The following is a 22015-nucleotide window of genomic DNA, read 5'->3' on the forward strand; positions in this document are numbered from 1 at the left end:
CCTTCGACTGGAATACTTTGATAACCCAAATTCAGAAACAAGTGTTTTTATTCTGATGCTTAGGACAGTTTTTCTTTCTCCTTGCCTACTGTTACTAAAGGGTGGAAACATTTAAATTAAGTCTTCTGTACTGAGCAGAATTGAGAGCTTTGTTTGAAAGCTTCTGGTGTGAAATTCAAGACCTACTGTTCAAATCAGTATTATTATTATGCCAAATTGTCTCCATATGGAATTCTAGCCACTCAAGCCATGATTTATGCTTTAGTTCTTGGCCCTTGCTGACTTCTTTCTTTACCCCCTTTGCTCCTTAGAAAAGCCCATTCGTTCTTACTGGTTCATTCTTGGGTCAATAAAGCATATCTCACAAAAGGCTTTTTAAAAAAGTAAAATTTCTCTCCTCTTCCCACTGGAATTCTGTTATTAATAGGACTGTGTTTTTGATCTCGCCGAGTTAGGGTATGATAGCCCTTATTGGGCTCCTCACATCTCCAATTCCACCTCCATATTTTTTCAGACAAATGTTTCTTTTCAAACCACAGTAGACATTTAATAATTACTAACTGAATGAATAAATGAATGAGTGTCAGGATCATGTATTTATTCCCAGGAATTGCCTACATTTAGGACAATCATTTGGGTCCCAAATTCATGGTCTGATCACTCTGGCCCTCGCAGGCTTCCTCAATTGAATCTAAGATCACTAGTTATTCCACTTAATTCTATCTTTACTCTAAACACAGAGGGTCTCAAAATAGATAAATATAAATATCTACTACTGTTAATAGATGTAATTGGATACAAAATTTAGAGTTTTATTCAAAAGAGTATAACTACCAAAGTGTAATAAGCTACTTTCCCCTTTAACTTTTAACTCTCCTTAATCAGCACAATCTAGTCTAGTTTCCTCTGGCTTAAACAGATCTAATGCACCCTGAAAACTTCTTAGTAGTGGGTTTTGTCTAGATCTTGTCTTTTGTTCTAACACCCTTGGTCAGCTTTCTTAGTCGCCTGAACTAACGCAAGCAGTTTTGTGTGTGTGTGTGTGCACGTGTGTTCAAGCTCTGATTGCTCACTGTTAAGGTTTGGATCTGGAATGCTCCCCAAAGTCTCATATTTTGAAGGTAGCAATGTTCAGAGGTGGAACTTTTGAGAAGTGATTGGCTAGAGGGTTCTGATAACTAAATGGGAGGTGTTAGAAACTACAGGCTGTGGGGTCTGGTTGCAAAAAGTAGGTCACTGGGGGCACACCCTGGAAGGTCTTTAAGGGCCTCCCAATTGCTTCCCAGTTGCCATGCCATGAGGTGAACAGCTCTGCTGTACCACACCCTTCCACCAGGATGTTCTTCCTCTCTGCAGGCCCAAAGCAATGGAGCTAGCCTACCATGGACTGTGCCAAAATAAAGTCTTCCTCCTGCAAGTTATTTATGTCAGGTATGTTGGTCAGTGGGAGAAAAGACAGAAAATGAATATGCAATGTATCTGCCTGCTCAACAGAGAATAAAACTCAATCATAGGAAGAACTTTTCTCTTGTTTTTCTTCTACAATAATCCAATTTAATAATTTCCCCCACATTTGCTCCTTTCCATCATCAGAGGCATAGAGGCAAAGTATGCATATCTTTCATTTGCCATTATGATTTCTTGAGGATAACTCTTTATAGTACAGCTTGGGACATCAATTCTCAAACTTTTTTATCTCAGAACTCTTTTATACACTTAATACTTTTATACACTTAGTGAAGACTCCAAATGTTAATAGTCTTATAACACTAATTATAATATCACTGTAACAATAATTGTTAGTAATAATAAAGCTAATGTGTACTAACATAACTTTCTATGACTATATTTTTAAAATACCCAAAAAAGAGTTTGGAGAGTAGCACTGTTATACATGATTACAGATCCCTTTAATGTCAGGCTTAACAAAAGACAATTGGATTCTCCTATCTGCTTAGGCATGTACTCTGCTGTGATATCATACATCACGTGGCTACTATAAAACTTCACAGTATACTCACTAGGAAAAGAATGAAAAAGGCAAATAATGATGTTTATGTAATGAAAAAATTTTTGGCCTTGTGCATCCACTGAAAAAAAAATTGAAAGTTTCCCTAAGGTTCACCAGAACATTGAGAACCACTGCTCTGGTGTAATCACAAACTCGTTGTAATTGGTGCGAGTCCCTTACCAACTCCATACCTCAGTTTCTACATGTAAAAAGGAGATATTTCACCACTCTAACTTCAAAGGTCCTTTCCAGCTGTACAACTTTCTGATTGAATATTTTCTATACTTTATACCTTCTCTTAATCCAGCATTCACCCTTTAAATTTGAGTTTGTGTAAATCCAGTTTCATGGAATTCTGCTTAAGTTTTACTCATTAAATATTTCTTTAGCAGCTCAGCAATTTTCAACCTCTTTTTATCCAAGACTACTGGTCATTTCTGTTGAAACTCAATAAAATCTCCATTATTTCAGAAGTTAGCTTTTCAAAACAAATTAAAAAGAACATAATAGTTTTAAAAGGTCAAAATAACATATGGCCAGTGCCTGGACAAAGATCACAGTTTTTAAGTTATAAATCTTCTATTGCTTGTCTTTTAAATAATGGACAGATGTCTGTTCATCAGAGATTTACAGAGTATATTTCTCCTCCCATTCTTTATACTCCTTCTCGGCAACTAAATTCATATCTGTGGCTCCAGATTCCATCAATAGGCTGACTGTTCTCAGACAGATATCTTCTGTCCAAAACCATCTTCGGCACTTCCTTTGACCCATACCTCCAACTAACAACTGAACTTCTCTTGGATGTGTCCAAACACATAAAACTCAAACTGGACACATTTACTTTCCATCAATAATTTACTACTTCTCCTATGTCTGGAGGCTCAGTAATCAATTTCACATCCATTCATTTCCTAAACCAGAAATTTGAACATCACATCCAACCCTGCCACCAATAAATCCCACTGGAGCCATGAATTTCTCTCTGCCACCTTCCCTCCTGCCTAGATTATCACACTAACTAGCCTGATTTTACTTTTTTCACTCTGGCTTTCTCCCAAACTCTTGTATGTTCCAGCCAGCAGTCATCTTCACACTGCTGCATAGAATCCTGCAATATCTCCCATCTGTCCTTAGATCAAGTTCAGACTCCTTACCATGGCGTATGAAAAGCTCATGGAAATCCACCCTCTTCCTTTTCTATGTCCTACTCTGTTTCATCATCCCACCCCGGCCCCCACCACGAATGTAGCCGAACAGAACATGGTTCAGGTTTTCACATGCTCCCTTAGAACACAGTAGGTACTTGCTTAATGACGGTGAATTATACTTGGGCAAAATTCACTGAAAGCAGTAGTTATGTCTTTTTGACATAAAATAAAGAGAAAAACAGGCTATGCCTTCCAGACAGATGAAAGAGCATCACCGTGAAGGAGATAAATAATGCTACTTTGCCACATCACAGCTGCTCAGACATCCACACAGAGAAATGCCTGCTACGTGGCACTCTGCTTTGTACTGCTTGATCATCTTTATAAAGTTAAATTGAGCAACCTTTGTCTAAAGATCTTGTAACGGTTTTTCAAGGAGCCAAAGTTTGCTTTAATTATTATCTGCCAGTCATCTCTATTAAATATCTTTGAATTTTATCTCTATTTTTATTTACCAAACTAGTACAATGGCTACTTCCAAAACTATAGAATGAGATGTATATGTTTAGTAATATAATATATTTTTTTACCCTCTAACAAAGTTCTACAGAAATCAACTGTTTATTGAAATCAAGATTCTTGCCTCAGAATGGAAGTCTTGGGGGTATTAAAACTATATGTCAATGATTTGATAAATGATAGGGACAATAAAATGAAGACAGAGGAAGATGGAAAAGGAAAGGGAAGAAGGAAGATGAGTGGAGGCAGGATGTGGAGGCAGAAACAGCAGCAGTGGCAAATGTCTGGGCCTTCACGACAGCGTTTTCTCCACAGACCAAGCCACATAATCATGAGACTAGGACTGTTTCTTGCTTAGTTATCAAGTGGAGACTTTTCTACCCTAGTGGAGTTCCTTTCAAATTCCTCCTGATTAAAAACCAAACAGAACCAAAGTAAAGGCTGAAATCCTCCACGCCTTCTGTGGTGAAGCATTACCTTTCCTCATATGGAATTCATTAAGGCAGACGTCTGATGTTTGTGGTTAGGCTGCGATTTCTCCACAGCCTGTAATGGTGACCAATGCTGAGGAAAAGCCAGAAGTGTCCTTGTGTAGCAATCTTAGGTTTTTTTCAACACCCTCAGAGCACAGAGAAATCAAGTCTGGGCCAAATCAGCATCAATAACACCTCCCCTTGTGGTCATAAATAGCTGGTAGCTCCTACTGATGCCGACATTAAGCCAACACCTAGAGACCTAAAGTAGCATGTGTGCTCTTTGGTACACAATGACTGCCTACATACAGCCTGTTGTCATAAAAATTAGAAATAAATATCCTCATATAGCATTTGGTTTTCACTTACTGAGAGCAATCTCTCAGGGCTAGTTTCCAGTAAAGATGCAAGACCCTAACATTACATATATACACGTTTTCCACAGTAGAGACTGACTTAAAACACACATCAGGATATTCATGAGTTACAAAGTGTTGGGTTGAATTCTACTTAACAAATATTTATAAAAAATCTTACTGAGTGCCAAGCCGTGTGCTTGGCCCTGAGCAGTTTAAAAAGATTTGGGCATAGCCCCTGCCCTCAGGTTGCACACGGCACAGTGACTGGAGTAATAAAGAGTGTCATGGGACCCACGTCACATTAGTGTTATAAACAAAACACTTTGGGGATCACTGGAGGTTGCAGTTATTTGGAGAAGAGAAAAAGAGAAAACAGGTAACATTTGAATTGGATATTACCAGATGAAAAGGAGTTTTCAAAAAAGAGAACTAGGGGAAAGGACTTCCAGACAGAGGGAATGGCATGAGCAAAGGGTATAAAAGTATAAAAGCATCCCAGAAATGGTGAGGTCTAGTGAGGCTGGAGCTCAAATTTGGAAAGTAGAAGAGAAGTAGGTGATGTTCAATTGCAAATAATCACACTAAGGACTTCATGCTTTACATTCTGAAAAGACATCAATGTTTTTTAAAGTAGATGGTAGCAAAATCAGGACTATATTTTAGAAAGAGGACCCTGATGTCAGCAAACAGGATTATTTTAAGGGGAACAGTTTTGAAGATAATGCAATAATACAAGAAAGTAATAACAAGACTCTTAACAAAGGTAGTAGTACTAGGAATTAAGAGGAAAAAAAGTTTATAATAAAAAATAATTTAGGAGGCTGTTTTTGGAAACATTACTCGGATGCCTTTGTGGGGGGAATATTTAGAAAGAGGTTGACAACAAGATTCTAGAGATGTGCTGAATTGAGAAAAGGGGTGAAAAGGAAGCAGTTTTAAGAAATGTCTCAAACACCCAGGAAAAACAATGAATAACATCTGAGGATACTTAGTCTAGGTAAGTGGTCCTCAAACTGTGGTCTTCTGACCAGAGGCATAAGCATCACCTGGAAGCTTGTTAGAAGAATATCATGCTAAGTGAAAAATAAGCCAATCCCAATAAACCAAAGGCCAAATGTTTCCCCTGATAACTGGATGATGATATGTAATGGGGGTGGGGGCGTGGGTGGAGAGAGAAGAATGGAGGAATTTTAGATAACAGAGGGAAATGAGAGGCAGGGGGCATGAAAAATGGTGGAATGAGACAGACATCATTACCCTCCGTGCATATAAGATTACACAAGTGGTATGAATCTACATCGTGCACAACAATAGAAATGAAAATGGGTACCCCATTTGTGTAGAATGAACCAAATGCAGTCTGTAAAAATAAAAATAACAATTTTAAAAAATAGAACATAAAATAGAACTTAAAGCCAAATTTATTACTGAAGCCAAAATGTATCATTATGTAATAAGAAAGTAAAAGTTAATGAAGAAAAAAAAAGAAATGCAAATTTGGAACTGAGTCAGAATTAAGGGGCTGGAGCCCAGCAACCTGTTTTACCAAGTCCTTATGGGAGCTGAAGCTTGAGAACCTCTATCTTAAGGGGCATAAGGGATACGGAGGTGTCAAAAGCAAGTGAACTAGAATAGGTGAAGAAGCCAGAATTTAGAGAAGACAAACCTGGGTTCAAATATTTTCTGTGTATCTAACTATGTGGCAAGTTGTGTGACAATCTTGGGTAAGCTAATTAAACTTTCCTGCATCCTAAATGAGGACAATACACAATTGCAACAATTCAATAAAAGAATTCATTATAAAGTGTTCAGTTCACTGGCAGGCTTTCAGTAAAAGGTAACTATTAATTTTAATTCAAACTATAGAAAGAATAATAGTTATGAGAAAGTTCCATATTTGACCTAAAACTTTTTATATAACTATAATGCAATTTACTGATAGCATCCAGGAGATGACTGAAAAATGTGTGTTTCGACCTCAGAGGGAGATTGAAGCTGAAGAACTATATAGGCAGGTCACAGAATTTAACCAATAGCCACCACCACGTGAGTGGTCAAGATCATCCTAGGAGAACACAGAAGTAAGAAGAGAAAAGGACATCAATACTAAAAAATGGGATGAAAGAGAGTAGTCAGCAAAGGAGTTTGAAAAGGAAAATACTTTACTAGAGGAGAAGCAAGAGTCAGAGAGATCACAGAGTCTAAAAGAGGGAATATTAAGAAAAGAAGCTCAGGTTGGGGTACAGATAAGTGGGAAGCAAGCATGAGTTCCTGTATTCATCCCCAGTACTGCAAAAATAAAGGCAGGGGAGAAGAACAACAACATCAAACATTATCAAGTTATAAGGGGGAAAAAAAGATAGGCAGTTTTGAGGTGATGCAAATTCCTGAAAAAGCATTCTTTCTTGTGCAGAGGAAACAGAAGTCTAACCCTAATGGGCAAACTGACCTTAAGAAATACATCTGTGACAGGTAGCAGAAGAATGGGCTGGCAAACTCCGTGCACATCACAACATGAAGAATATTTTTAAGGAAACAGGATGATGGGATGAAAGAAGGAGCCAGTGGTGGAGAAATCAAAGGTACAAGCAAGAAGGGAACCATCAGGGATAGCAAATGGCACCAGGTTGAACCTTTAGGTTTGAAAAGGAAGAAGAAAAATCGTTCTCTAGTCAGGAAAGAGAATCAGTAAAGGTATCTCTTGGAGAGGAAGGGGTTATAGAGAAAATAGTACATTGATAGAGTGTATCTTTGAGGGCATCCAAAGAGCACTGGGGATTAACACTGAGTTAGGAAAACATGGAATAGTGATGAACGGTGTGATCATCTCCAAAAATGGGCTGAACAGAGAGAATGAACAATATGAGGAGCCACTGCTGAGGTTCACAGGAGATAGCACATGCCAAGCACTTCAGAAACTCGTCCTGAGCCAGGACTGTGAAGGATAACATGAATGGACTCTGCAGGCATACTGTCTGAGTATGAATTCCCACTCTGCCTCTTTGGGCAAGTTATTATACCTCTCTATGTCTCTCTGTAAAAGAGGCATAAAAATGATAGGACCTACCTTATTATGGCTATTGTGATAATTAAATCAGTTAATTCAGTAGAGTATATAGAACAAATCTGGGCACATGTCAACTCTTATTACATGTTAAACGTTAAGCATGTATTACTACAGTTTTGAGACTAAGCTGAGGATCACAGGGGTCAGTTAACAAAAATAACTCTCAGCATATAGCCAAGAGTGAAATATTTTTTTTATTTTTAATTTTTTACAGACTACATTTTGATTCATTGTACACAAATGGGGTACATCATTTCATTTCCGTGGTTGTACACGATGTAGATTCATACCATTTGTGTAATCATACATGTGCATAGGATAATGAACAGATGAATGGATAAAGAAACTGTGGTATATATACACAATGGAATATTATTCAGCCATAAAGAAGACTAATATTATGGCATTTGCAAATAAATGGATGGAATTGGAGAATAGCATGCTAAGTGAAATAATTTTTTAAAGTATCAATATAACCATAGTATCATCAAAAGATCAAAAATAATCTGATATCAATCATACCTATGACAGACATTCTTTTTCTGATATTGTTGAAATCCAAAAAAGCAAGCAATTGATAGGTGACAAGTGTTCCCAATTCTTCTATTGTGATTGTCTCTGGGGTCCGAGACTTAAAAATGAATCCAAAATTTCTAGCAGCAGTTACTAGAGCCCCTTCATCAGGTGATTGCACTTGGTAAATCAGCTGCCCTAAAAGGGAAAGAAACAAATGTGTCAATACTGAGAATAATTACTAACATTCATAGAATTCCAATGCAAGTCCCACCTCATTCTTCAAAGCCCAACTCAAGTGTCATTTCTAAAAATTTTTCCTATCCTTCGACCTTCTACTTGCCAACCAATTGAACCAGGTATCTGTCCTCTGGGCTAGCACAAGACTCCATGCATACCACTATGTAGCCCTTGCGGTCTTGTAGCAAAATATCCACTTGAGTTTGCTCTCCACATGCTGTAAGTTTTTTAAGTCAGAGACCATCCCTCTGTGTTTTCGGTGACTAGAAATGAACATGAATGTTTCACAAGCTAAAATGTTTTCATATATACTAACTCACACAATTCTCAGAGCAAGCCTTTGAGATAAAGATGATTTAAATTATTATTTCTATTTTGTGCTGGTGGGGCCTACAGCTGAAAGGAGTTATGTGATTTTTGGCAAGATCACATAGCAAAAAGTGAGAGAGCAGATATTCCGAATTTCATTTCAGGTAGCCACTAATGACCATTTCATGAGAATGCATATGAAACAGTCCACTGAAATGTCAGGAATCAAACCAGGATGTTAATACTTGTTACTTGATATGGTGTGTGTAGGAGGAGGGATAAGAGAGGAGAGGAAAGTAACACAATTAAATAAGGAAAAAAAGTTAAACTATGCTTTTAAAAATAGTATTGTAAAATAAGCTCATAGAAAAAAAGCCACTTATTTTTATTTCACCTAATGTAAATACATAATGAATAACATGGTGTAAGAAAAGAATGAAAAAAAGAAATGTGCCTTGTTGTAGTTTGGTTCTTAGGTGCCTGCAAGAGACACATAATAAATATGAGCTGAATGATGCATGAAATAATGAAATATCACTTCCTTAATAAAGCTACCTCCTTTAAGCTACTAGCAAAAAAAAAAAAAAAAAAAGAAGAAGAACGAAGAATGAAAAATGTCTTACAAGTTCTGAGGTCAAAACTTTTTTTGGATTATTGCTTTATCTTTTAGACTTGAGTTCATTTTGCTAAAGTACATGGGGTATTTCACCATCATCAAGAGTAACTCAAATATAGATTCTGTATGATGTCTATATGTCTATAAAAGAACTCTAGTGATCAATCCTTCTTTAATATGAATGTGATACATTCCACATGGCAGAAATGTAAATTATCTGATACTTTTTGAATTAATCATCACCTATATTAACTGTATAATATATTTGAAAGTGGAAAAAGACTAACACTGGTAATTGTATTCCCAGTAACCTTACAAATTAATAGTCCCCTACTCTGCCAAAATGAAAACAACTGAAAGAAAGTCTTAACCTCAAGTTCATGGGGGAGAAGCTGATTAGCTAGGGCTCATTTGAGTAGAGTCTGCACCAATGAAGCCATGATCCCATGGTCAAGAGTGTGAGTCCCATGCAGTTAGCTCTGCACTCTTCCTGGGACCTGTTTCCAAGCAGGTACATGTGGGTGAGCAGTGTTGTTAGGTAAGCACAAGTCCTACCACCCAGGAAAAAATCAGCCCACAAGGTGATGGTACAAAACTGCCATCCTCACAGGCTTGTATTTGCATGTTGTGCTGGGCCAAAATACAAAATTTGAAAGAATGTTTCATTATCTAAATTTATGTTGATGAATTTTCTGAAATAATATGATTTGGCATATTCAACACAGATATATGAGATTTTGCTAGCTTTCTCAAAAAACTATAATTTTACTTAATAGAAAGAAACATCTGCCACAGGTGTAACAATACATTTGGTATGATTAATGGAGTTTATACCCATGACCCTGTATCATGGCTGGAAATTTCACATCCACCATGAATGAATGATTGATATATTTGCTATGAATTAACACACAATTAACATAACAGTGTTATTTCTAGAAAAAAAATAAGCTTATATATAAAAATTATATCATGGTTGTAAAATGAATTAGAAATAGTAGGTAGCACTAGATCCATGTATACCAATTTGTAGTGATGTTCAAGATAAATTGTTAAGAAAGTAAGTTGATATTAATGTATGTACTCCAGTTCCTTTTTGATAAAAAAAATCCCTACTCATCAGCATATATTCGTAATATATATGTATGAGCCATTGTAAAAAGTGAAATGATATATACCAAATGTTATACTGATTACCTCTGTAGGGGTAAGAATGGAGGAGTTCAGGAAAGATGATTAGATTTGCCTTTATAATCCTTTGATTTGTATTGTTTCACTTGATTCAAGAGTCATGAATTAATATTTGAAATTCAAAGAAGGAAAAGACTTAAAGCAATTACTATTCTACTGATGAACTGATATAACTTCCACTTCTGGCAACATGGTGAATGGGGCACCAGGGCCAACCTCTTTGGCTACAAACAACTATAAAAACATTTTAATATTCTTGAATACATCCATTAACTGGAAAGCAAGAATGCTTAGGTGAAAGAAATAAAATAAATAAAATAAACATTTTAAATAAAACAGATGGAATTTTTTAAAAATACAGAAAATAAAACAGATGTTTTATATATTTTTGGTGCTGGGGATTGAACCCAGGGCCTTGTGCATGTGAGGCAAGCATTCTACCAACTGAGCTATATCCCCAGCCCCGACAGATGGGATTTTTTACAAAATTACTATAGCCAGCTTTTGTTTTGTATTTTTCAAACCAGGGAAACTGAGAATTTCTCTCTCTCTCTCTCTCTCTCTCTCTCTCTCTTTTGGGCGGGGGACTTGAGATTGAACCTGCAGCCTTGTATATGTTAGGCAATCACTTTGCTACTGAGCCTTTTTAAAGTTTTATTTTGAGACAGAGTCTTGCTAAATTGCATAGTCAACTTTGCCTCAAATTTTAGTCTTCCTGCCTTAACCTTTTAAGTAGCTAGGATTACAAGCATTCACTACCAGTCTCCTTCACCCGGGAGAACGTGATCATTGATTTTCAGTCTCTCAAGACTTGGATTAGAAAAGATATAGCCAGGACCTAACCAAGCTAAGAAGTCACCTCATAAAACTTGAGTCCCCCAAAGACTACTCTCTCGCTATAAGAATGAATTAGAAATCTGTGTCCCTTTGAAGAGAGGTTACAATGAAAATTATCTATCTAGAACCTTGATTATAAGCAGAAGGGAAAAAAATCTGTGAAAATTTATGATCATAGACCAACTTTTATGTATATCTGCATCCTGACTTCACAACAGCTGGGTGGCCTAAAAACAAAATCAAGTTGAAAAATTAGTTTGAGATTTTCCTGCATTAGCACTGATTGGAGCAAATTTAAATCCTTCTTGGAAGAAACTTTGGACCTGAAATTTCTACAAATTAAGTTCCAAGAAAAAGTGTCAGCTCACAGTAAAAAGTCATTAAAATGACTATAAGTGAGACACAATGAGAACCACCAGAAACAGCAGAGAGTAAGGTCTGCAAATGCTTAAATATTGGAATGATGGTAAACAGCACAGGCAATGTATTTTATAGATTTCAAGGAAAAAAATAGAGGCATGAAATTAAGTGGATTTGAAAAAGAATCAAAAACTTTGTAGAAAGAATTTAGTGGACTGGGGGGAGAGAAAATTCTAGAATATGTTGCAGAATATATATGGCAAATCAGAGAAGAGTTAAAAAAAAAAACATAAGTATGAAAGTATTGAACACTGAAGATCCAACCTGACAGAGAAAATGGATCGGAGGCAGTATTTGAAGAAATATATGGGTGAGAACACTGCAGAAGTGATGGGAGACAACATTCTACAAATCCAAGAAGCTCAATGAATCCCAAGCAATTTAATTTTTTAAAAAAATCATAGCTATAAAAGTAAACTTTAAGTCAACAGATTAGAGATAGTACAAGCACTGGAGAACATAGAAACTAATAAATATATGGAATTAATCAAACATTGACTATAAAAACAACAAAATAACATCTGTGGTTTCCAAAAAATTAAAATACATGACAAGGACACATAACAAGTGCATTATATAAGTCGGGATGGGACTGAGGAGTATTAAAGGATACTTGTCTTGTTCAAAAGAAGGCTTAAGCTTTTATAAGTTAATTATGCTACAATTTCTAGGTTAACCACTAAAAGAATACAAATAAGGGTATATTTTTTCCAAGAAGAAGAGACAAAGAGACATGTGGGGCAAATATAAAATACAAAACAAGATGCTAGAAAGAAATTTAAAAATATAAATAATTATATGTTAAATACTTAAAATATAAATATATCAATGATAAATAAAGGCAAATGGATTAAATATTCCATTTTACCTTTGGGGGGAAAATTTGCATGAAAGGGTATAAAAGCTAAACAATACAAATACTAAAAAAGGAGAAACATCTATACCTATATTACTATCAGATAAAATAAACTTTAGGGCCCAAAGTATTATTAGAGATAAAGAGAATCAGTATTTATTGATAAAGATTTTAATTTAATGAAGATATGTCTGAACTACTATCTAACTACTGACATAAACTTATAACATACACCTTGGTAAAACTGCAAGTATAAATATGACAATGCACAATTATAATTGATGATTTTAACATCTTGTCATTAATTGAGAAATCAAGTAGTCAAAGTCAAAATTATATATAAAGAACTAGATTGAACCATATAATTAGCAAACATTATCTGTTGGATGCATTTAGAACCTAGTACCCCATTACTATAAAACATGTATTCATTTCAAGCACACATTAAACATTTGTGGAAATAGAACATATACCAGGCCATAAAGCAAGTCTCAACAAACTTTAAAGGATTAAAATAATGAGGCAATAAGAAAAAATTAATTTTTAAATTACTTTTATTGCCATCCACTAGAAAATAAGAAAAAATCCTTGGACTTCTCATTTTCCGACTTTGGAAATTTCATACTGGTAAAGAGACTGAGAACAGCAACTTCTCCAAATAACTTCCTCGTGAAATAAACATTGCACACTGAAAAGCAATACTCTCAACTATAAATTACACAATCATATAATTTTAATGTGTTAGATTTGGGTTCTGTTCTTTTCCATAACAGATTTATGGATTTACTTTAATTCTTACGTTCCATATCCCACAATTAAAGCTTTAAAGGAAAGCAAGTTCAGTTTTTCCTTCCTCAGTGATCTAATCATTCATTTATAAATTGATATATCAAAGAAAGAGACAGAAACAGTGGAAAAGATATGTATATCTAACTCTGCTCACTTCAATAATCCTTTTATATGGCAGAAGGGTTATTAACCTATATCCACTAGAATGGTTAAAATTTAAGAAAATTATAACACTGAGTGTTGGTTAGCATGTGGAGGTATAGTAACTCTCCAATGTTGATGAAAAAACAACGTACAATTATACACCATTTTTATAAAACAGTTGGGCAGTTTTTAAGGTTAAACATATATCTACACTGTGACCTGGCAATTTCCATTCCTAAACATTTACCCCTCCCCGCAAAAATTAAAACCAATATTATTAAAGACATAAAAATGTGTGTGGCAGTTTTACTCATAAAAGCCCAAGGTTGAAAACAACCCAAATATGCTTCAACAGAGAACTGAAAAAAATCATAGTATATTCTTTCCATGGAATATTACTCAGTTATAAAAATAATCTATTAACCATATAACAACACAGATGAATGGCAAGAACATTAAACTGTAAAAGAAGCCAGACACAAAAGAATGCACACCGTATGTTTCTATTTGTATTTTTAAAAAATAGGCAAAACTTCATCTTTAATGATAGAAATCAGGGGAGTGGTTGATTGGACAGGGGTTGTGGGCACTGAATGGAAAAGTTCAAGAAGAATTATTCTGGAGTAATGGAAGAATTTTATATCTTCATAGGAGTGGTGGTTATAACAGCATGTGTAATTGTCAAATTTCATCAAACTACACATTCATTATCTGTACATTTTATTACATTTAATTATGTCACAATATGAAAAAATTTAAATGATATGAGAAAAGAAAAATAAATATTCTCAGTAAACTACAATTTTGAGAAAATTCTGGAAGATAAAATGTAGATCTGATCCACAAAGAAACAAAAAAAAAAAAAAAATAGAGAAAAACAGCTCAAAACATTTGCGAAAAGAAAATGAACGCAGAGTTTAGAGCAATCCCCATAGATTTTCCAAAGCCAGCCAACAAACAAGAAGAACAGAAGTAGTCTTGAGGACATCATTAGTACAATTTATTAAAGAATTCCATTCAGCACTCCTGGACCATTTGGGTTCCCTCTGCCAGCTTACTCTGAACAGGCTGGAACAATATTTGTCCCAGGATAAAACCTTGAAAATGTTTCTTCTACGCTAAGTATACAATTCATCTCGTCTCCAAGATTTAAGTCCTGGGGCTGGAAACCAAAGCTGAGCAGAACCTAAAGCAGCTTCAGACTTCCATAAGCACAAGAGAAGGAAAAGAAAGGAAGGAATTCATCAACTGATTTACATACAGCATTGTCTCAAATGTGAGTTCTGCAGACTGCTAGCACCCTACCTGGAAAGTAAGATAGGTGTCATGAATCCAGGAGGGAGGAACCTGACATCCAGAAGCAAACTACAAGGTGCTGTGTCCTGTAGAGTCTCAGAAAACAGTTGCTACATGACAACCTACGTTCACCAAACAAGGGTTCTCAAACACCAAATAACAGCAGACAACCACAAACATTTGAGAACAACATGAAAGTTAGACACAGAACTCAAAAACACAGAACACTCGATAAAATGAAACAGAATAGAGGAAACAAGAAAATTTTAAATTAAGTATAATTAATATCCTCAAAGAAGTCTAAAGAATATCATAACATTAAATGGAAAACAGATTGCTATTAAAACAAAATAGAATTTTGGAAATGAAATAAACTCAGAGACAGAGATAAAAGAAACTTACTTAAAGGCATATTCCCAGATGGGCATATTCCTTATTGGTCTTAATATTATAATGATCGATTCAAGTCACAAATATAATTATATGTCTCCTCAAAGCTATTAGAATCGGAGGAATGGGTTAATCTAACATCATCAAGGACAAAACTAGACTTGCAAGTAGTCCCATAGGGGGAAAAAAGCAAACAATAATGAATACACACATATATGTTTCATTTTTGAGTTAAAATTACTTGGATGGCAATTTTGATATTTCTTGATATTTGGTAACTGAAAGAAATAAAACCTATAGCCAGGCATGGTGGCACACACCTGTAATCCCAGCAGCTCAGGATGCTGAGGCAGGAGGATCAAGAGTTCAAAGTCAGCCTCAGTAAAAGCAAGGTGCTAAGCAACTTTAGTGAGACCCCGTCTCTAAATAAAATATGAAATAGGGCTGAGGATGTGACTCAGTGGTCTAGTGTCCCTGAGTTTAATCCCTGGTATTCCCCTACCACCCCCCAAAAAAGAAAGATAATTTATAAATGGAATATATTGGACTTCATTTAAGGAAGTAGATTCAATGTAACATTATCTCCCTGCCTCACAGTCTCAAAATTTAAAATACCCCAGCTGGTTTTGCTCTATTCTCTGAACCCTGAGTTCTAAACAACCATGTTGCAAATATGAGGATTTGCTCAATGGGGACCGAAAGTATTCTAAGATCAATGTAAAGTTATCCCTACATCTCGGAAGATTTTTTTCTTTTTTTATTTATTCTTTTTGGTTATATACAACACCAGGATACACCCTGACATAATCACAAAAGCACAGAATACAACCTGCTCCAATTTGGTTTCCAACACTTCCCTCCAGCCCCACCTCCTCATGCTCTTCTCCCTCCACTCCACAGATCCCTCTTCAATTCATTTACAGTTTACTTTTATTTTCATTAGTGTCCTGTGGACAAACCCAATACCAAGACCCACTGTGCCACATCTTTGCATGTACATACAAAAGTTCCATTAGAATCATTTCACTGTTCTTCCCTTTTCCCATCCCTGCTTCCTCCTCCTCAATTCCTTTCTTTTATTCTACTGCTTTCCTCTATTTTGAAGAAATTTCCTCTCCCTTTTTCCCCTTTCTCTTTATTAAATTTTTTACCTCCCCCCCCAATTTATTTTGGATTAGCTTTCCAATATCAGAGAAAACATTTGACATTTGGGGACTCCCTTATTTCACTTAGCATGATAGTCTCCAGTTCCAACTATTTACTGGCAAATACCATAATGCCATTCATTTTTATGGCTCAGTAATAATCCATCATGTATATCTACTACATTTTCTTTATCCATTCATCTGCCAAAGTGCATCTAGGTTGGTTCCATAATTTGGCTATGCTATGAATTGTGAATTGTGCTGCTATAAATGGGAAGATTCTTCTAAGCATATGTCTGCTGGTCCCCTGCATCCATTAGACATGCATGACTATACAACTCAACTGTATTTCCATTTGTTCTGGGTACCAGAAGCTCACAGCCAAATGTAGCGTTCAGTTATAAGAAAGATTTCGTCCCCTCAGACTGGCATATTTGGGTCATCACCTTTCCATTGATACTATTTCTTTTCCTTTAGTATCTCCACGTTTTAAAGAAGCATTCAGGACATAAATAAATAAAAATAAAAACTAGTAAAAGGTTAAACCCCTTATGCAATGTTTTATCCTTAATTCAAAATCCTTCAAATTTAACAAGTTTTATTTTAAAAATAAGACTCACCACTCAGCCATATGTTTCACTTACCTGCATTATTTTCCTCTGACATTACAGTGTGGCAAAGAGCAAGTAACCTAAGGAATTCATGTACTTGGGGATCGCCCAGCTTAATAGATTCCATCAGACTGTGGTCAAACAACTGAAATGTTCTCTCTGCTTGAGTTTTGACTGAGAAATCCACAGATTCTTTTTCCTGCAGGAGAACAATAACAATACCAAAACAACTATAGATCTCATTCCAAGAACAACCTTTTAAAATGTTAAATTACTTCCTCCAAGTATTTCTAGTGTTTGTATGGTATTGCAGCCTCAAATGTCCAGTACTAAAGCACTATTTCATCATTATTGTTAAGTGTAATCTTCTCATTCCAGAACCTGCACCAAAGCCATGAACACATCAAAAGTATACAGAGAAGAAAAATCTACCATGTTCAAAGGCTAAATACAAAAAGCCCAGAAAATAAAATCTACTTGGTGGCAAAACCTGACCTCACTTGACTCATTTTGGCAATAATATCTGAACTGCAATATTATGTGTCTGATTATAGGCTTTCTTTTTTAGCCTTCTTAATACTTGTGAATTAATATTTTCCAATGCAAAAAAACCAATGTGCTTGATTACTAGGTACTTTCTCAGGTCTCACTGGAGATAACTGCATAACATAATGGCAGACATACCACAGTATCTTCCTACAATGAGAAAATTCTTAATTTCTAAACACATCTAGTCTCCAGATTTTAGATAAAGAATTGTGAACCTGTATCTATTTTAGAAGCAAACCTATTGAAGACTCTTCTCTGAACATTTACTTCTAAGGGTTTATCAGTTACAGAGCCCACATTGTGTCCCCCAGGATCATTGCTAGCATTTTTATTCTTAGAGTTTTCATTAACTTTTATAACTGATTCTCAAGTTAAAAGAGCAGATGCTGTTTGAGATACTTTTTTAAAGAGAAACAATGCTGAGGGCAATAAATTATCCATTCCAAGTCACAGAGTTTGTTAATACCTACAGTAAAATTGGATCCAAGTGTAGATCTTCTGTTCCTTGAAACCAGATTTGTTCTAAAAGGAATAAAACTGAATAAAATTTAAAATACTTACTATTATCTTTACAGTGGGCCAGAGGCCATGCTGACAGCTTCATATGATTTACTATCAATCATCTTCCTACAACCAGCTGTAGTGGATACTACTATCTCCATTTTAGGGATGGGAATCTGAGTACTGCCAAGGCCATCCATATAGGAAGTGGCAGAGTCAGGACTAAAAACTTAGCCAAAATCCCATGCTTTAAATCCTTTGTCATAACAACTCCCTAATCTAATATTTGATCCTTTTCCTACCCATTCACTAATTTAATAGTGACTACCATTTATCAAGTGTTTACAGTATAGTAGCTTCTTTTTTTATTGAAGTACTTGTTACATGATGGATATTGGGTTTCCCAAGGTTCATATGTAAAGGTGTGATCCCCAAAGTGCCCATATTGGGAGGTGCTATGGACCTTCAAAAGGCAGGGCCCAGTGCAATGTCCTTAGGTCATTGGGAGTGTTTTCTTGAAGAAGATTATGGGACCAAGTTCTCTTTCTGTCTCTCAACTCTGGTTCAGGATGTGACCATTTGTCCCTACAGATATTCCTGCTGTGATGTGCTGCCATCCACCTCCCTCACCAGAGGACAAATAAATGGGGCTACCCGTCTTGAAATCTGAACCTCCCAAACTGTGAGCTAAATAAACCTTTTCTCCTTATAAGTTAACTACCTCAAGTATTTCATGCAAAGCTGACTAATACAGCACTTTTAATATTTTCAATTAAAGCAATACGTGCAGATGACTATGAAATAAACAGTACACTAAGGCTTATCAAATAAAGCAATAGGCCCTTTGTTTTCTTATTTCCTACAACTGTACTCTCAGTTCCAGAAAAAGTACTCTCAAATTTCTTTAGAAGCTACCTCAGATGGACCTATGGAACTCTAAATTATGCATGTACACCGTTATTTTTGGATTGATAAGTATCAGACCATACCTAAAAATTTCCTTCCACAATTAGATAGAGATTCAGTTCAAATCCACTTCTCCAGTTTCCCTTTCCCTCTCTAATGACATACATGCATTTAGAGTTTTAATGTCTCTCCTGGTTACTTCTGTATCTTTAACATATGAAAGGCTTCTTGTTTTGTTTTAGTTCATCGATTACAAATGCTCTCTTATCAGTAAGATGAAGTTAATAACCCTCACACACTCTCTTCACTTCTTTTTTTGTTTGTTTGTTTGTTTCCTCTTCCAACCTCACAGTTGTATTTTTTTCTATTTCACACTCGGGATGCTTACAACATTCAGACCCCATTCTGTAACCAAACTTAAATCCTTTTTGCTGGACTAAGGATTAATTCTAAAAGCAATAAATGGTGTAACATAGTTTGGATTTGAAATATTGTTCACAGCAAAGGCCAGAAATGCACTTTATTACAAGGGTCTTTGTAGTCTAGTCCACTCAAATATGATGGAGTTACTGGGCTACGCCCTGGGATTTCCCTCAATTGTCCTCCTGGGCTGGAGTTAGTGTCTTCATCTCTTGCCATCTCCTTTCTTATTTCATTCCCTTATTTTATTGGGCCATAAGAAAAAGATCATGGGAAGTAAATGTATTGAGTCTTTTTGCCTGAAAATGCCTCTATTCTGCCCTCATACTGGTCTCATAGTTTGAAACAATATAGACTTTTAGGTTGAGAGCCACTTGAAGGGATCACACCACTGTCCCCTAGCATCCAGTGTGGCCGATAACTGACACAAGTCTTTGGTGAGTGTCCCACTTCTCTCCTCTGAAAGGTTTCCTCTTTATCCTTCGAGTCTGGAGAAATTCTCTTCTGATATTTCTTTTATAATTATCTGCTCTTCATTTTTTTCTGTTCTTTTGTCTTAGAAAACACTTGCCTAAATTTTGCATCTGCCAGCTAACCTTCTATGTTATCTTTATTCTCCTGTATTTTGATTCTTTCCCTTCCTTCTACTTCTGCGAGAGACTTTGACTTAGTCTTCGACTTAGTCTTCCAACCCGCTATTGAATGTATTATTTCATCACTTTTTTATTATTTCCAGGAGATTTTTTTTCTGTTTTTCTTGACTGTGTTCTTTCCAGAGCATCATGTTTTGTTTCATGGGTGCCATAACTTCCCAAATCACTGTAGTGACATTGGAGTTCTATAATTGCTACTGGTAAGTTCTACTCTATTTTTAAAATCATATTAGTTCATATTGTTTCATGTATTTTGGTTTTTATATCTCACATTTTATCACATAAATTTTGCTAATGTCTGGTGACTTTTTATTACCCATTCATCCCTAACACTGAAACTGATAAAATTCTTCACATCAGCAGGACTTAAGTGTCAGGTTTGATTTTGGTGAATGAAAGGGAAGGTGGTCCTTGTGACTTCAAGCCACTAAACACCAGAATGTAGAAGGCATTTCACTAGGGTAAATGCTCTCAGTATTTGCCCTTCTACCCAGAAAATCTGAGCTATTTGAAGACACCCTTATTTGGGGGAAGAATTACTACACAAGGCCAAGGCAAGAGGAGTCAAGACACATATATAATACATAAAACTTAAGGAGATGCTTCTCGTACATCTGTACATTTGTTCATTCAATTCAAAAAAACATACCTTGAGTGTTCATTATGTATTGGGCACTATTCTCAGTAATAAGAAAGTGAAATTCAGAAGTGAACAAGATAGATTTCTATTCCCATAGAGCTTATACCATCTTAGGTTTTTGACTTTTTTTTTTTAAATCAATCATTCAGATATTTGAAATACAAAATATAAGTCCTTCAATTTTATGAAAAGACAAAAGAATACTAAAAAGAGATTATTCTAGCTTTGAGCACATCTATTGTCCAGAGTTTCAAGATACACCAACCATTCACTGTTTAATAGACAACCAGTGTACTATGAAATAAACATCCAACATGTTCATCAAATATTATTCATCATGCACCTACAACGCACCAGGCAGTGTTCTGGGTTCTAAGAGTAGAGTGGTAAATCAGATGGCATCATTTCCCTCAATTCAATCTTGTCTTTTAGGGGAAAACACCAAAAAACACATGGTATGGTTTGATTATTCCCTCTAAAACTCATGTTGTATTTCACTGCCACTATAACAGAATTAAAAGGTGGAACTTTTGAGAAGCATTAGACTCTGTCCTCTGGTGGGATTCTAATAAAAGGATAAGTTCAGCAATATTTCTGTCTTGTGTGTGCTTGCTCCCCTTCCATCATTTTGATGCAGCAAGAAGACCCTCATTGACTGCAGCCTCCTGATCTTGGACTTCCTGGTCTCTAGAACTGTTTCAAATAACCTTCAATTGTTTGTAATTTACTCAGTCTGTAATATTCTGTTATAGCAGCAGAACATGGACTGAGAACAGGCCATACAATGTTGTGACTTACATGATGAAGCAAGCACTTTTGACCAGGGTGTTGAGGAAAGACTCCTAAAGTAGAATCTAAGTTGAAGCTGGAGGAATGAGCAAGAATGAGCCCTACAGAGAGCTAGCATCGGATGATTTCAGGGCTAAGGCTGTAACATTTGAAGAAACCTATGTGAGAAACTGAATGTGATTCATTTGGAAAGACTTTAAGGATTATGGTATGGCTGAAGCATTAGTGCATGTGGCCAAAGAATCTGGAAAGAAAGAAAGGGGCCAAGTACTCAATGTATTTGTCTGCCAGAGGCCAGACTCTTCCAGATAATTACTAAAGCTCCCTTTTTCCACTTCTGGATGATTTACCAATTGTACTCAAGTATCTCTGAAATTAAAAAGCAAGAATTTGTAGACAGAGCACTAAAAGGTTAATAAATGTTAGACCTTTGATTTGTTCATTACAATACAAAGTCAGAGTTCTACCTTGTCTTGCTAGAAATAACCCTCAGAGTGAGAGAGAGCCAGAAATCACCAGAGACACACAGAGAGAGAAAGACAGAGAATGAGAAACAATCAAAAACCCTCCAATTTTAGGTAAATTAGTAAAACCTAAACCCACACCTCCTTGAATTAGAT

The 22015-nt window shown here is 35.8% G+C and overlaps 1 protein-coding gene across 16 annotated transcripts in view; it reads right to left on the minus strand.

Annotated features, from left to right (window-relative positions):
• The window catches only part of ATP8B4 (ATPase phospholipid transporting 8B4 (putative)), a 236553-nt gene that overhangs the window by 70122 nt on the left and 144416 nt on the right, over nt 1-22015 (minus strand). For all 16 annotated transcript variants that reach the window (XM_079129885.1, XM_079129898.1, XM_079129886.1 and 13 more), the window contains 2 exons: nt 16971-17136; nt 8103-8291 (listed from right to left, as the gene is read on the minus strand). In XM_079129885.1, coding sequence (XP_078986011.1) covers nt 8103-8291; nt 16971-17136 — 355 coding nt within the window. The remainder of the gene's footprint in view (nt 1-8102; nt 8292-16970; nt 17137-22015) is intronic.

Source organism: Sciurus vulgaris (assembly GCF_902686455.1).
Source record: "Sciurus vulgaris genome assembly, chromosome: 2".
Lineage (NCBI taxonomy): Eukaryota > Metazoa > Chordata > Mammalia > Rodentia > Sciuridae > Sciurus > Sciurus vulgaris.